The sequence below is a fragment of the Choristoneura fumiferana genome, chromosome 23, assembly GCF_025370935.1.
Source record: "Choristoneura fumiferana chromosome 23, NRCan_CFum_1, whole genome shotgun sequence".
NCBI lineage: Eukaryota > Metazoa > Arthropoda > Insecta > Lepidoptera > Tortricidae > Choristoneura > Choristoneura fumiferana.
The window spans coordinates 15,526,712-15,543,916 of NC_133494.1; the positions used below are offsets into that span (position 1 = coordinate 15,526,712).

General features: G+C 36.2%; 1 protein-coding gene across 1 annotated transcript; it reads left to right on the top strand.

Annotated features, from left to right (window-relative positions):
* The first annotated feature begins 1,224 nt into the window (after positions 1–1,224).
* Positions 1,225–14,906, top strand: LOC141440896 (zinc finger CCHC domain-containing protein 24). Its single transcript, XM_074105486.1, has 3 exons — positions 1,225–1,287; positions 7,983–8,147; positions 10,044–14,906. Exons 1-3 carry the CDS (start codon positions 1,237–1,239, stop codon positions 10,155–10,157), a joined length of 330 nt encoding a protein of 109 aa, XP_073961587.1. The 5' UTR covers positions 1,225–1,236; the 3' UTR covers positions 10,158–14,906.
* The last annotated feature ends 2,299 nt before the right edge of the window (positions 14,907–17,205 follow it).

Sequence of the window (17,205 nt, forward strand, 5' to 3'; positions counted from 1 at the left end):
AAATTAAACTAACAGGTAGTTTCTTTCAATGAACTGAGCCGCCCGAAATTAACGGAAACCAAGAAAATTACTATTGAATATATTATTGAATTATGAAAAACTATACGTATGTCCACAAAAGTGCCTGCGCTGTTTGATCCAGGAACAGCATACAACGATTACGTGCGACTGACGACAGGACAAGATAGTTTTTAATACATGGCGTGTGCCGCCAATAAACCGCTGCACGGTGAGCGTCTCAGCCACGCAATGGACAGAGAAATGACAACGCATCGCTCATACTTAGCCGTGTCGGAATACGGTAATGCGTCTAGCAGATGCTCGCGCACGAGTTCGTGAAACGGGGATTCCTCTTGTTTAATCCACGCTATAAGTAGCATTAGTAACTACCAATGAGGCAAAGTCAGCATCATCCTTAGGGGACGGAGAGTGAAAGAAAATGAGTACCTTTGTGTTGTAGAGATGCAACACCCTCTATTTAGTACAGGTAGTACCTACTAGTAGGTACCACTCGTGCTAAGGCACCGACCAAATTGGTAGAAAATTCATGGTTTTTTTTAGTCTGTTAATTTTTTTGTTAAGTATATTCTTAAGTTGGCACAGTCTTGTTTTCCAGAAACTCGCTTAGCATAACTCGTATCGCATGAACTTTTTTAGCGAGAATAATTATTCGTATAAAATGTATTTGGCATAGACTCATTACGCATAATGTTGTCTGATGAAACCATCTCTTTTTTGCCAAGAAAACTCCATACAGAAACGAATTGCTAACATAAATATTGGTTAGGTTTGTTAGAACTGTTACATCACAAAGAAACGAGCTGTGTCAGCAAAGTAGGTTAGATTAGAACTGCGACTCTACACAGTACTTACACCCTTACTCATACGACCAAGGTTCTAGGCCAAACAAGACTATACGATATGAGTATTATACAAACGCGGTTATGCGATATGACTTTCGGTGATATGATAATTATACCACACGATACTATGCGTTATAATATTATGCCAAAAATAGGTAGAAGGTAGAGAGAAAGCTATAAAGATAGAAGGTCATTCCTTAGCAGTCCACATTATAAAAGCTTTCATCTCTTCCAGTGGCTCCCGGCTCAGTATGGGGCCCCCTGCCGACGGCCGCGACGTCCACCCAAGCCCCCTCGGACGACACGAGCTCCCTCGCGGAGCAACTGGCCGCCCTCTCGCTGCGAAGGCCCCGCGGCCCCTCCTGCCGCCTACATGTGTCATCTGTGCTTCAACAAGGGGCACTATATTGGAGACTGTCCTCAGGTATGTACAGTTAAGACTTCCAGGTCCCCTCCGACACTAATAGGAGACCTGGCAAATCCGGTTCCGATTCGTGGTTATATACATAACACACCTGAGGAGGTGTTTAATTTACATTACTAACATGACAATTTGTACCAACTGTATATGTTGTAACAAAATAAATAAATAAAATACAAGAATAGCTCGTTTGAAGGTATTACATATCCACCAACCAGCATTATTCTTACGAATAACGAGCTTAAAGTCGTCTGCAAAACATCAAAACAGGTGTGTAATCTGCTTTGACCTCCGCTCATGAGTAACTATGACATTTCGCTACACACATGCGTGTTTAGACCAATATTTTGACGTTACTTTCTAATCCGAGCGTTGGAATACCAACCTTGCCACTTTATGATTTAGGTCAGATTTTAAAGATATGATGTTGGGGAGATACGAAAAATGTGTGTCACCAAGAATTTTCATGAAATTTGGTCTACTCCGAAAACTGTTTCCTAGTTTTGCCGTTGGGCGCTTCGCCAATTATTCGCACATTATTTTTATATTTCCCTCCATCGGACTTGTGGTAGCCAATTTGGATTATAACCCTAATGTCAACGCTAAGTATGTTACATAGCAAAAATGGAGTAATTTTCACCCAAAATTGTAAAGGTAACGTTACTTTACACGACGCACATGTCGAGCTAAACTCGATTTAAGACGTGAGTTATCCGGGTCATTATATTTACTTTACACGCTCACAAAACAACATAGGTACCTACGCGCTCTATGTCCTTTTTTAAATCCGTAAGCACACTCATCATACCTACTTATCACAAAATACACCGTTACAGATTTATCCAAAAGATATTAATTGTGTAGACCGGTACCTGCAGTTTGACATATTTAAGCTGAGATGTTGTATCAGGAAACATAATTATAAAACTTGAACCACATCCAAGCAATAGGAGCAAAGCAAATTAAATACCAACCCATAATTAAGTATTTCAAACATCATAAGAGTACTACTTTAAAACGAAAATAACGTGTAAAATACCTCTGTCAAAGGAATATAACAAGCATCTTAATATTCACACTTTACACTCCAAATTTCTCCGAACTGTTTTCAAGTGGCACTTAAAAACAAAAGAATCCCTCAAGCTGAACTTGATTTATAGCATTAATAGGCTCTTAAACAAAGACTTTAGCTCTCGAAGCCGTAAATTAAAGTCTCTACACCAGGGTTACCATATGTGTTTAATTTTTTTCTGTAGACATTGTACTAAGTAGTTCATCTGGTTTTAGGAGCTTTACAATTTAAGCGTCAAGTGTTCTAATTATTACTTATTTTCCCACTCCACCAAATATCTATTTTCTCAGCAAAAATATTTTCTGTATATTCTATATTAATTCGAATTCGAAACAAATGACTGACAGTAACAATTATGAGTACTTTTCTTAATTCATAAACAATTAGAATTTATCTCTATATCTAAAGCATTCATCAAAAATAAAAAAATACTAACCTAAGATATCTTAACATAGTTTATCAATATTCTTTATTACCTACTTTAAAACAGATTTACAATATTATTAGTTTAATTATTAACTAACTTAATACTTAATTAAGTTCGGTAGTGGTGTTTAATTTTACAGACAAATATACAATACAATTTCGGGATCGACCACACGGCGATAGACTCGTTTGTCTAGTTTAATTAAAGCTTAGATTAATCAAGACTTTGAAATCAGCTTGCAGCGGCTTTATTCCCGGACCTTAGGGATCTAAAAAAGTGCCTACTCCTTTTTCAAAGAGCCGGCAACGGGTCCGTAACTCATCGTCCGTTATATATGTCCATGAGCGGCGGTGATTGCTTTAGGTGACTCACCTGCTCGTTTTCCCCTATCATACAAAAATGCTGTAATTTTCTACGACTCTCCGTTTTTAGCATTTCTGTGTATGACCTTGTGACAGATAGAGGTAAACAGAGGCACAGCAAAGTTGAATTTTGTAGGTAATAGCGACAGATCACAGCTCCTAGACACCCAAAATTGGCAATTACAGGATTCAAAGTATCAATGAGGATTTCTGTGATAGACTATATATTTTTTATAGGGTTTTTTTTTATTCGACTGGATGGCAAACGATGATGGAAAGATCACCACCGCCCATAAACATCTGCAACACCAGGGGTATTGCAGATGCGTTGCCACCTAGAGGCCTAAGATGGGATACCTCAAGTGCCAGTAATTTCACCGGCTGTCTTACTCTCCACGCCGAAATACAACAGTGCAAGCACTGCTGCTTCACGGCAGGTTAGCGAGCAAGATGGTGGTAGCAATCCGGGCGGACCTTGCACAAGTCCTACCACCAGGAAAAAGGCACTAGCGCAGAATAACTAATAGTGCACTGGTATCTTAAGGTCCGATTAACAACTTTGATGTTGTGTCTTGTTTTGTGTTTATTAAGTAACTACTTAAATAAGCCAATCGCAAGCAAGACTATTTCACCAAAACGGACCTCAGTACCAGAACCTTGCACACTGCTAGAGTCGCGACTTCATTTTGTTTTGACTTCAATATAAAATAAACACAATTTAAAAGTTGTTCAAGCAAACGTTCAAAATGTGTAGTGTTTAATCGGCTAAACGAATTTCTGTTAATAGTTGTTCGGCTTTCTGACTCATCAGCCAACTGAATAGTCTACTAAAGGTTAAGTTACGAAACGGTAGTCTGCGAAAAAATACATCAGCGTACAAATTCATCGGTGTATCGTTACTCGGCGAAACGTTGTCTACCAATCAATAGGTAATCTGTGTAATAATTGTCGGCGAATCATTAGTTAACCCTAAAAAGCAGCTGGACCTCACTACCTCTACCGCCTTCTAGCAATATTGCTGTCAAGAAACCTTCGTTCAGGCAATATATTTGTTACTCTTACTGGAATTCTCGGTTTCACAAAAACAAGTCGTCATATGTGACAATCCGTAGCAAAAGGGTCCTTATGGTTGCCTGCCACAAGGACCCTTTTGCTACGGATTGTCACATATCATCGCTAACTTTGAAAAGCTCATATCTCAAATACATATAATGTAAACTTAACTGAACTTTGAACGAAACCAGAAACATTCACTTATTAAGATTTATCGATTTAGAGATACGAGGTTTTTCAAAACAAGTCATTACTAAAAATCTTAGAGTAAAATCAACAGAGTTAAGACAACGGGTCTTTGTATGAAATCAGTTCGAAGCAGGTCAGAGTGCTCTCTGACAAGGATTATTGTGGCTTGGATAACAATGGTAGGTCTGTACTGCAGCATATACTATCAAGCCCACGTGCCCTGGGGGCAGAATCGAGACAAGCGCATAGAAGAAACCGTTGAAAATAAGTTTCTGTTAATAATTTCATTTATAATACAAGGTTTTTTTCTGACTGTACTTTTTGTTAACTGTACTCGCATTGTCATCTCAACTACATTTCCGTACCAAATTTCAAGTCTATGCCATTCACCGTTGATAAGTTCCGTCCTGCGGAGACGATCCTGGGCGGACTACCCGAATGTCACTGCCAGATTATTTATTGTGACAAATTTCAAGTCAATCCGACCACTGGAAGTTGGTCGAATTTAACTTTCAAGATTTAATCCGCACTGTACATACCGACAACAGCATTTAAATTTAAAAAAAAAGCTATTAAAATTCTGTGTATTTTTTAACCCCTGACGCAAAAAGAGGGGTGTTACTCGTATAAACTAGTTTGACCGCTATATTTACGCTACAAATGTATGATTATTTTTCGTGTCACAATGGAAAAAGTTAATGGAAATTAAAACTATGCAGCTTTAACGTTATGCAACTTTTTGATCTTCAACCATATGGTTTGTGTGTCTGTCTGTGGCATCGTAGCTCTTAAATGGAACTGCAGGGCTACTACGAAACTCGAAACTCGAAGTTCGTGTCGTGCGGTCTCTCTGACACTTATACTGTTTAATGCGAGAGCGAGAGGGACGGTACGACACGAACTTCGAGTTTCGAGTTTCGTAGTAGCCCTGCCGATTTGAATGCGGTTTTTTTCATTTGGAAGCAGGTTTTCTAGCAATGGTTCTTAGATATGTTTTATCAAAATCGGTTCAGCAAGTTTTGAGACATTGAAGTGACAATGTCAGGGTTTCCAACTTTTTGTTGGTAGGTTAGGTATATGTATATTCTGTTTGTTTGATACATACAAAAGAATATTTGAAACTAAGAGTCGTTGCGTTGAGGATTGATAGCTAAACAAAATTAAAATAGAATAAGTATTTTAAAATAATACATTATGAAATGTTAAAAATGCAAGTAATAGAATGGTCAAACCTATCGGCGGCCACTGGTGAAATTAGTTTCATATGAAAGCTCTGATTGCCATAAATAGTAGCTAAATACTTCACTTCACTTTGCAGCCGTGAAATCATCAATATATGTTGAGATTTCCCTTCTTCCTAAACATAGGTCAATAATTAGGATAACTAAACAAAGTATTCTAAAATAAAATCGTCTATTCGGGTAACAATTAAGAACTAATTAAAATTATCCTCGGCCGCTCATATACCAGGTTCCATACAAATGTCCCCATTCTTTTTTAAGCAACTATCAAAACAAATATCAAAAGCGGTCCCAGGACACAATAGCGATTTAAATATCAAATGGTGGGTTGTTTATTAATCCGTGGTATATTTATATATTTATTTATATTTATATTTATAATAGTGCATACATATAACATAAGCTCTTCAAGTTAACATGAACCCTGGTAGGGTATAGCATTTGTTGTTATAATTGTTATTATCTATGTATTTACTATTTTAAAATCTTTTCTTTTACAATAACTTATTTCTGTACCTATATTAATTAATGAATCCTACAATAACTTAACTTAATAAAGGAACATCAAATATCACTTGAGATCAGAAACATTTTTCCCACTTGTAGCAAATAATGCGTCGTGCGCGTGCGTGACGTGAGAGGTCACTATTACAAACCATCCTCCATAAATTCCGAGATCGAGTAGTAACATTTATCTATTAGGATTTTTTTAATTTTTTTATTAAAGGATGTGCTATTTTGTTCACTTCTTAAATCTATGGGAATTCTATTGTATAATTGTATTGCTTTGTAATATGGACCGTTTTTAAAAATACTTAATTTTGGTTCAGGGAGAACTAAGTCATGTTTACGTCGCATGTTATTTGAAAATACCGGTACCTATGCTTAAACGTGGATCCGTGCCAAATTTAGGGCAATCCTTTTTTTTAATCAACAGAATGTGTGCTTATTAAAACAGATGAGATGCAGTCTATTTTAGTTCCCGCTTATGAAGGGTTAAGTTACGAATTACTGGAACCAAATAGGTACCTACAAACATTGTGTGGTCCTATGTGTTCCTTTACCAAGCTTAAAGAAACATCTCATCTAGCATACTAGGAACACAGGACATGACTCGACAACCTTTACGGGCTCCTGCTGACAAAGTGAAATTGTACTTCCATCTCAGTAGGTCATTGTGTTTTATCTCTGTTGGATTTGATAGAACAAACAAAGACAGACGTATGGTAATTGAAGAGTAACTGGAGTAGTGTAATTGAAGATGCAATCGCAGATTAGTTTAACAGAGATCGAGAGTTTCAGAAAGATATTTACGACTTAATATTTTAATACCAAAACAATGATTTGGACTTTTATATATATCCAATCCATACTAATATTATAAATGCGAAAGTGTGTGTGTTTGTGTGTAGTTTGACCTTCTTTCACGCCGTAACGGAGCAACGGATCGACGTGATTTTTGGCATAGAGATAGTTTATGGGCCCGAGAGTGACATAGGCTACTTTTTATCGCGAAAAAATGCACAGTTCCCGAGGGAACAGCGCGCGATAATCGAATACTAGTATAAATATGGTATTTTTAAAATGTGTTGTGTAAAACGAGCGCAAAACTCGGGAACGACTGGTCCGATTTCGCTAATTCTTTTTTTGTTCCGTTCGTTACTGTAAGGAGAATGTTTTTATGGAAGAAAATACAGAAAAAATACAATGGGGCGAAGCCGCGGGCAACAGCTAGTATTTAAAAAAAAGATTCAATTTCGTGAAACACAATTAATTACGAATATGAATCTACTTAAGTATTCAATTATATTAAGGATTCATTTTATTATGTCTAGTCCAATTAGTTTTAAATAGTTTTCAAGTAAGAATCTGTTGGCTGAATATGCAAGCATTTAAAGCGTCACTTTACAAAAAAATAAAGAAAGAAAATACAGAGGGACAACTTATTTGCTATTTGAATTTTGAACAGATGGTCATTAGTCGTATTGAGTGTACGTTTTTAAAAAGTAATATGATCATCTTATTTTGAACAGAACGTCTTTTTTTTCCTCGCATTCAAAATTGTAGAGTGTTTAACGTGACGAGCAGAGCGAGGGTGGCTATAGTTCGAGTGTCATTTCATTATGGTTGTTTAATAACACTCTACTTTTCATTTTGAAAAATCTCGCTCTGCTCGGGTAGCTAAACATCTCGTGTCATTGTGATCTGTTTTAGTCCCTAGTTGAACAATCTACTATTATAGTAGTATTTATAAGTATTTTGTCTGACCAATGAAACTCACGTCATTGTAATTTTCTCTTACGTAAGTATACATTTCCGAGCATGTTTCAGACACAAATATTGTTAATTTCCAGGCGCGTCCCAAGGGCGAGGGTCTGACTCCGTACCAGGGCAAGAAGCGGTGCTTCGGCGAGTACAAGTGCCCCAAGTGCAAGCGCAAGTGGATGTCTGGCAACTCCTGGGCTAACAACGGCCAGGAGTGCATAAAGTGCCGCATTAACGTGTTCCCGCACAAACAGGTGAAAATACCATCCCACTAATATAGTATAAAAAAATCTTATAACTGCAAACATTTGAGGGCCAGATTTTTGCCGCTCAGTAGGTACACGTATATTATAAATGCGAAAGTTTGTAGGTAAGTCAATTTGTTTATTTTTTTAAACTTCATCACGTCTAAACCAATGGACCGATTTAGACGAAATCCGGTATACAGACTTCCCGGAGAAGGATATAGGATAGTTTTTATCTCGAAAAATTACATAATTCCGCGGGAAACGATAAACGAATCATCCGCGGACGGAGTCTGGTAACAGGTTAGTAATTTAAAAACATCAGTGTTCCATAAGCCTCAAAAAATTGTCCTATGCTGTTCTCAGCGTAAGTCCATGAGGGCACGCATTTTAAATACATGACGAGAGTACCCACGTGCCTAATTAGTATTTTTATTAAATAAAATACTGAACTTTACGTGACCTTTCCATTAAATAAAATTAGGTACAGCTTAGGGATCTTTAAAAATGAGCCCATCAGATTCTGGTAGGGCCGGCAACGCACTTGTGTCACCCCTCGTGTTGGCAGATGTCCGCAGGCGGCGGTGATTGCTTCCCATCAGGTCATTCGCATGCTCGTTCCCCTTTTATATAAAAAAATTACGTGGGTTTTAAGAAAAGGCTTATACTTTCTTTAAAGCCGGCAACAGAACAATGACTCTCCTTGGGTTATTGGTACTCATGGCCAGTAGTGAATATGTCCCATTAGATGACCTCGTGCTCGTTTCCTCCCCTTTTACTCAATATAAAACATCATGCCGTGGTGGCCTAGTGGTTTGACCTATCGCCTCTCAAACAGAGGGTCGTGGGTTCAAACCCCGGCTCGTACCTCTTAGCCGATAGGGCTACGTTATTTTGAGGTAACAAGTTTCAAGAATTCTAGTTTCTTATTTTTTGCCTGTGGGTACAGTCGTACCTATGAAGCTTATTATAGCGTTTTGTGTCATTTTTGTCGCCTGCAATTTCAGCAATTTGAAGATTTGTGGTTGTTTTTTTTATTTGTATAAATCTCGCAAAATAAATTTAAAGTTAAAAATAATTATGGTATCGTATCTAGGATAGCCTGTGGAGTATGTAAACCAAATTTGTGTCATTTTCGTCCAGTGCAAACTGTTATAGGGTAAGTATGTAAAAATGGTGTGAAAAAAAAATTAGAGTTTATGAAATATTTATTTCCTATTTCAGATTACTTACAACTTTAATATTTTTGAAGCCTCAAAACCTAGTCCTACGGGTCTATCTGAGTTTTTCGAAATTCATGTGCGGAATTACATTTGAAATTTACCACGAGCTTCGCGGTGAAGGAAAACATCGTGAGGAAACCTGCACAAACCTGCGAAGCAATTCAATGGTGCGTCTGAAGTTCCCAATCCGCACTGGGCCCACGTGGGAACTATGGCCCAAGCCCTCTTGTTCTGAGAGGAGGCCTGTGCCCAACAGTGGGACGTATATAGGCTGGGATGAAAACATCATGTGTCACGTTTCTTGTTACTCATCAAAAACAGTTTTCAGGTCTAGAAAAATCTAGAAAAATAAGAAACCAAAACTTAATCTTACTCATCGGTCCGGAAATTTCTAAAAAGTAACGCATGGCGTAGTCTGATGTTGGAGACTAAGGCCGGCGCCATACTTGACGGAAACACATGGAACACCAGGGAAAGTTGTAGTTACTTAGTACATAGGAGGTGTGGCCTGTACTAAGAACAAAAAATTAAAACATAGATCCTCCTCGTCAATCTGAACAACATTAGTTCAGCGACTTTTTAAAATAATGGAGTCTTTAAATTTCCTTTTTTCATACCAATTAATATAATCACTTCTAAAATAAATAAATAAATAAAATAAAATAAATATTACTAATTCCAGAGACCGTTAGAGAAGCCGGACGGGCTGGACGTGAGCGACCAGTCCAAGATCCATCCACAGCATCTCTGCCAGAAGTGCCGCTCTCTTGGATACTACTGCCGCCGCGAGTATTAACAACAACAGTCATAATACTGTTCACACTCAGCCTTTTTGCATGACTAAAAAGGTCACCGCTCATTATGCCATCCTGCACCCGACCAGCACCGCCTCGCCGCGAGCGATTAGTATTCTTTATATGGATTTGTATGGGCATGCGCTCACTATATCAACTCCGAAGCGTTACCAGATCGCCTCGCTCGTGAAATTCCCACGCGCGAGTGGACCACCCGTACGGTTTGCGATGCAGCGCTCTCCACCCATCCTTCATATTAGTCCCGTAGTAATACCCGTGGGCCGAATGTCGACAACGAGTGGACGCCGAACGACGAGGCGGTGCTGGTCGGGTGCCGGGTAGCTCTAATGAGCTGTGACCTTTAAGAAACTGGGGTTGGACCCAGGGCCAAGTCAAGCAAGCAAGGGTTCATGGGTACTTACCCAGTTTTCATACCTTTTTTGAAACTCGAGTGGAGCCCGAAAAATTGGACCATGTTAAATGCTAGTTAACCATACTAAAAGGTTCCATTATGATTATGACACGAAAATTTGGATTTTGCTTTTTTTTTTATAAAGTCATTCATGCTTTGATTGATATAAATATTGTTCTGATTTATATTATCTGATTACCAAAACCAATGACTATCACGTATGCATTTGATCCCAAAGATTTCGGTATTAGATACTTAATATAGTGTACTTTGTATGTTTACAAAAAATATGTATAAATATTTTGACTTCAAAGATGCTACTGAAACTGAAGTAATCTACCTAATTTGTTTTTGTATTTTGCATTAGTTACGTCAGAAGAGAGATGGTTTTAAGTTTCTTTAGTAACTATAATTTTAACTTGTTAGTTACAAAAAAACGAGACGATCGATCGATTTATAATTTAAGAAACGTTAGATTTATTTTGAATTATTTTACTGTGTAATTTACAATCTATTGTCATTCGATGAATTTAGTTGCATATATACATAGGAAAATAAGTAATCGTGCCGTAATTCTACTCAAATATACAATATATACAAAAAAAGAAAAATAGTGTAAGTAAGTCGCATAATCGAACAAATTTCTACTTCGATATATTTGTTACGGGATGTAGACCGCTACAACTTTTAATGAAATCCCGCATTTAACATAGTTCCATGCATTATGATTACGGTCTATCCCTGTTATCACGGTCTGCGAGTAGGTACATCCCGTATCAAATATATCTAGTGTACATATATAATCGCACATCATTAAAAACTGAAACGTTATAAGAGTTAGACCGGCTGTATTATGAGTATGTGCCTTAATACATTTAATAATCCACAAAGACTTATTAATCTTTTATAAAAATTTGTATGTATCAAAATTGTCTTTGCTAGACACAGGCATACTTACATTTGACTGTAACAGTTTTGTAATATTTTTTTATGAATAAGGAGATTATTCTATATTGGACATATGTTATTTTTACTTATTTACTTTTTATAACTTTTGTGTACGTATGTTATTATAAAGTTTTATATAAATTTATGTGATAAGTATTAATCTCCAAATGGCAGTACAGTTACTTATGGATTAATTTGTATATTTAGATGGTGAAATTGTTACTAAACTTAATGGTTATTAAATGTTTTTAACTTTTACTTACAGTCCCTTTAGTGGCTACTTAAAATAGAAAATAATCTATCCTTACAAGTCTTAAGCAGGAAGGTACCGATTTATTAAAATATCACATAGATTTTTTGTTTTTATTAGCAGTACGTTTACTTAACGATATCCATTGAATTAAATAATGTTGCATCAGTAAAAATATGTCAACGTTTCAGCCACTTAACAGCGATATGGACTCTATCTAGCTCGTGATCGTAATTACCGCAATGTGGTCAAAAAGTTGTGATAATTTTAGCAATGAAGTTATTTTAACTAATTTACTCCGTCAATAAATTGGTAAATTGACCTTCAACTTAAATTTCCTTTTGTAGTATAATCGAGGTCATTGCACTCAATTTTATTTTTTATTGCTGCTCTGTATATTATTTGACTAGCGAGCTTACGTTTTCATAGTATTTTATAATGAACCGCAAAATAATTTGAATCGTGTAAAATTGCTTAAGAGAATTAAGGATGGATGACAGCCTATTTTACTTAGACCAAGGCTGAAAAGAGATCCAGTACAATATTATTCAATTTTATTGTTTTAATTAACATTTTCTTGTATTTTATAAGAAATTATTATTATGTATATAACGAGGTCAAACATAGCATGTTTCATTTTGTTATTCCGTTTATTACTATAAACGTCAATCGTATTATTTTTATTAATATTATTATAATGTTGGTACTATGCCCTTTAAGATATTATTTTCAAAAATATCATTTTCATGTTTGGTTTGTACGAAGTATATCTTACGTTAAGTTTAAGTGCCATATAGTACAGTCCTGTGCAATTTTAATATAATTAAACTGCTTTTTTACTGGAGAAGTCGCTAAATGTTGTATTTGCGTTTACTAAAGTAATTTTTACTTTATAAACTTCGGAATATTTTTTATACATTTCATTGCATGTGGCTGTACCATAAAGTGATTTATTAATACCTATCACTCTTTTGAAAGGTTACATCGTCTTATATTAAGATAAATTACTAAATTATTATATACTCGGGGGTAAATTTATGGACAATTATCCCCGATTGTCCTTTGAAATCCAAAGAACCTGTGAATTCTACGTTGTGCCAAATATATTGATAAGTGTTTTGTAATTTACCTATAGATAGACAAGGTGTCTTCAAATTATAGCCCAAATATTTTAGCTAATAATTAGATTAGTTAACTGAATACCCTTGTAAATGTTTTTCGGGATTGTTTAATTGTGTTTAACAAATGTTTCCATACATTGATCGATGTTCAAAGTGTACCGCATCAAAGACGTGACTACACTTTGGATCAAAAGTTCAGATGAAAAATTTTTACAGGAGTATTCGGTCAAACTAACCCAAAAACGTGCTGATATATTCAGAATAATTTAAAGACACCCTCTATATAATTAGTAATTTTAGCTTGCCAAAGTGCCATACTTAATTATTTTAAAGTACACAATTTGGTTGAATTAGGTACTTTTAAATGCTATTTATTAGCTTAAAAATGTTACGGTGTAGATTTCGCTGGTTATATATAAACGCGACACATACTAATAAAAAAAGTGATTTTATTGAAAAAATATACTTGAAATGATATTATAGGGATATGAAAATCCTGTTGGAATTGCGATAAAGAAAGAACTTATGTTTTATTTTTGTGTCACTTTTGTATAAATATAATCAGTGATTTAGGTATTTATCTTTGGCAGAAATAAATGCTTTTCCAACGCCGTAGATATCTATATTGCTATCTACGGCATTAAAATATAATTATTCATACAGTTAAGGCTTTTACTTCAATGAATAACCTTATGCTGTAGATTGAGCAAACCGAGTTACTTACCCATTCGAATTTGGGTGTTTATTTTTTCCTGGAATTCTTCTTCATTTAATCTAAGTTTAGTCGCTGAATCAACGGTGCTTAATGTAAAAGCGTGTTATAAAATTAAGAATATCTTTGTATGGCTTTTCGATCCTGGTGTTATGCGTTGAAATGGTTTGTCAATAAGTGTTAACTAACAGAGAATTAACTCCTGTGAAATATCGAAGGCTCAGCATGGGATTACCGAGCCACTTGTAAACGTTCATAATGAGGCCGTGTACGGGCATTTCTCATTTTTGTGCACACAATCACTTCCATGGATGTCATTGCCGTGGATGCAATGTGCTTTCTAATGTTTCGAGAAAGTGCTAATGTTATGATGGATTCACAAATTATTATTTATAATACGGGAACTCATCGTAAGATTAACGTATTTCAAAAATATTACAAAGAGTATGAAGCAACTCTAGGAACATCCAAGTGACTGTGTGCACAAAAATGGAAATACCCGTACCTACTGCCTGCTAATCGGTTCGTTAATGACAATATTATTAACGTCTATATTACTTGCCTAAATTATAAACAGTTAGTAAGTATGTGACTTGACATTCTTGTGGTATTGTCATACCAGAAATGTACAGTTAACTACATATTTTAATATGACAACCGCTCAACTAATTATTGCTTGCTGTACTTATGTACCCACTACAGACAGCAGTACAAGTAGATGTACGACTGGGGAGCTCAAATTTATTAATATACCTGATTATTTTGAGCACTTCAACCGTTCTTTAGCCCGATTTACACTTGCAAGAAAAAACGTGCCAGTTGCATTTCATTGCGAGGCCGTAAAGCCAACGAGTTAGTAGTGGCTAATCAAGCGCCGCAATGTAATGCAATTTGCACGATTTTTCTTACAGGGAAACTACTACAAAATTCGAACATCGAGTTCGTATCGTACTCTCACTCCCGTGTTAAATAATATAAGCGTCAGTGGGACGGCAAGATATGAAGTTCGAATTTTGCACTCCGTAGTACACTTTTGGGCACTTTTTGTTCTGACGGAACCTTTCATTTATACGCAGACCGTTTCTTTCATTAACTGATATGTTATTGTAATGATTGTTTATGATATTTACCTTATAGTTTAAGTTTCTTTAAGGATTTAAACAAAGATCATCGGTTTTGATGATCCGTCGAGTATTACCGAGATTGTATTTCTTATTATTGATGAACATAATTATTGTAACTCGTTACTTAAGTAGTTATTATTCTCCGATGATTTATAACTTTTTTTAATAAAATGTATGAACAATCCTTCGTTTCGATTCGGATGCATCAACGCTTATCGTGTCTACTTTTATTACCCAACTTCAAAAAAGTTTATCAATTCAAATGTTTCTTTTTACCTTGAAACTTTTTGATGATTCTTTTTTTATCAAAATCCGACTACTTACTATAAAATAACATTAAACACTTGAAATTAACAGTTAAAAAGAAGACAAAGAGAACTAACCTAAGAAACATTAAGTAAATATACATGTTACTATAAAAATAAAAATTATAAAAAGAACACCTTTTAAAATATCTGATGTAGCAGGTTTCCCATGATGCTGGCCGCATTACCCTTTGGACCGCAAGTGAGATCCGCTAGGATAACACGCGCCAGCTCTTAGTTCCCCAGAAGTGTCGACCAAACGGGAAGAAAGGGCCTTTATGATAAGAAAGCATGTCGGCTGACTAAGGTCCTAAAATCTCAACAGCAAGCGCCGCAAACTCGTAATCCTTTATAAGGAGGAGTACTTGCGGCGCTTGAGGAGTTGGGCCTGATATACATTATATACTATACTAGTTTTAGAGTTATCTATCATTAGTACGAGAAATGGACAGGCTAATTTTCGACAATATTCTAGACGCTGCTGTAAGACCCCGAGAATGAGCCTGCGACCAGCAGTGGAACGTACCTATATTGGCTGGAGATGATCATGAAAAACTGAAGCATAATATGTTTTAACTCGGGTTCAATTAATGTACGACCTGTAATTGTCAATCTGGAATGTATGACAAGACAATGATGTACTATCACCATCACCAATATATGACATAACAAAGCGCGCATAAATATACTGAGCGACAAAAAAATCTGGCCCTCAAATGTATGCAGTTATTAAAGGTCATTTTGTATGTAGAGTGGGTCAAATTTTGTGCCGCTGAGTATATTTGATACGACTCTATTTCTATAACAGGTAGGACGTGTCAGATATTTTTGCCCGCAATTCAAACCCTCATAATGTACAATTTAACCGAACCCTTTTGATCATACTTACATTGTTCACAGGACATAGCAATGAAAAAACAACCAGTTGTAATGAATGAACCCTTTAATATAAGCCTTGATCATTATTGCACATGCCCCAATGCCGAAATCAGTTAATTAGTGAAGAAATCCCGGTAAACCCCGAATCCTGTGGGGTCCTTCGAATGCGGTTTCATATGCAGATTCATAAAAGTTCTCTTGATGATCAGCTGAACGCTTCACAAATTGGCGTCCATTTCCTTGACTCCTTGGTCCACCCTGACCTTGAGGCCTTCCGAAATTCTGGTCCTGAGACCCTCTGTTCTGAGACCCAAGATTTTGAGGCCCTCGGTTTTGCGAACCTCGGTTTTGAGCTACACCGAAGTCAATTAAAGCCATAAAAGTCACCACAAGCAAGACAACTGTCACTTTCGTTATAGCAGCCATTTTGATTTCTTCTTCGCAAGGATAGCCACTACACTTGTTTACCACTGAATAGATTCTAAAGTTGAAATTGTTTTCAAGGCGTATTTATACGGTGTTTTGTTTTCGTTTTCAATATCTATTGTGCGAAATGAAGATCATGAGTTATTATCGGCTGTTTAGCGCTGCTCTCTAGCCGGAAAAATCAATATTTTGAATAGTTTGTGGAATATGTTCTAATTCAATTTGAGGCTGATGATAAGGATGTGGATTTTAGAAGTTTTTGTGGAAAATTATGAGCGTTTGATGCACCAAGCTACTTTTGCGATAACCAGTCAGACCAGCCGTCAAATCAAAGGGGTTTGGTGACTAGTTTGAGATTGATTGTGATTATAGTAACATAAATGCTAAATCTTATTTACAATTTCATTTATTACAAGGAGTCATAACATGTTCGTTAGTAGCTTAGGTGTAAACGTTAGTGAAAAAATTCTTAATATAAAATTAATTCACTGACTAGGAGCATTATGAACCTTGACAGTGACGCAAATAAGAGCGGTCAATTCAGGGGGGCTACAACGAAATTCGAAAATCGAAGCTCGTATCGTACCGTCCCTCTCACTCTCGTATTAAATAATATTAGCGTCAGCGGAACAGCAAGATATGAAGTTTGAATTTTGCACTTGATAGCATAGGGCCCGGTAATGTCTAGTAAATGCCTATAGCTAAATATTCTTCTCGTAGTGCGTACAACGATCGCAAGCGCGAGCGTAAACATTGAATCATTGATTTAACAAATTAACACCACCTTTGCTCTGCGTCAAGTGCGATCCACATTGCAACTCAAACATAAAGAAACATGTAAAAAAAATTGAACTGACTCCAAAAAACTACGAG

Excerpts from the sequence above, each read along its gene's own strand:
- LOC141440896 (XM_074105486.1), top strand. The coding sequence starts at position 1,237 with ATGTGTCATCTGTGCTTCAACAAGGGGCACTATATTGGAGACTGTCCT. Across the intron at positions 1,288-7,982 it reads ATATTGGAGACTGTCCTCAG|GCGCGTCCCAAGGGCGAGGG; the intron begins GTATGTACAGTT and ends GTTAATTTCCAG. Across the intron at positions 8,148-10,043 it reads ACGTGTTCCCGCACAAACAG|AGACCGTTAGAGAAGCCGGA; the intron begins GTGAAAATACCA and ends TACTAATTCCAG.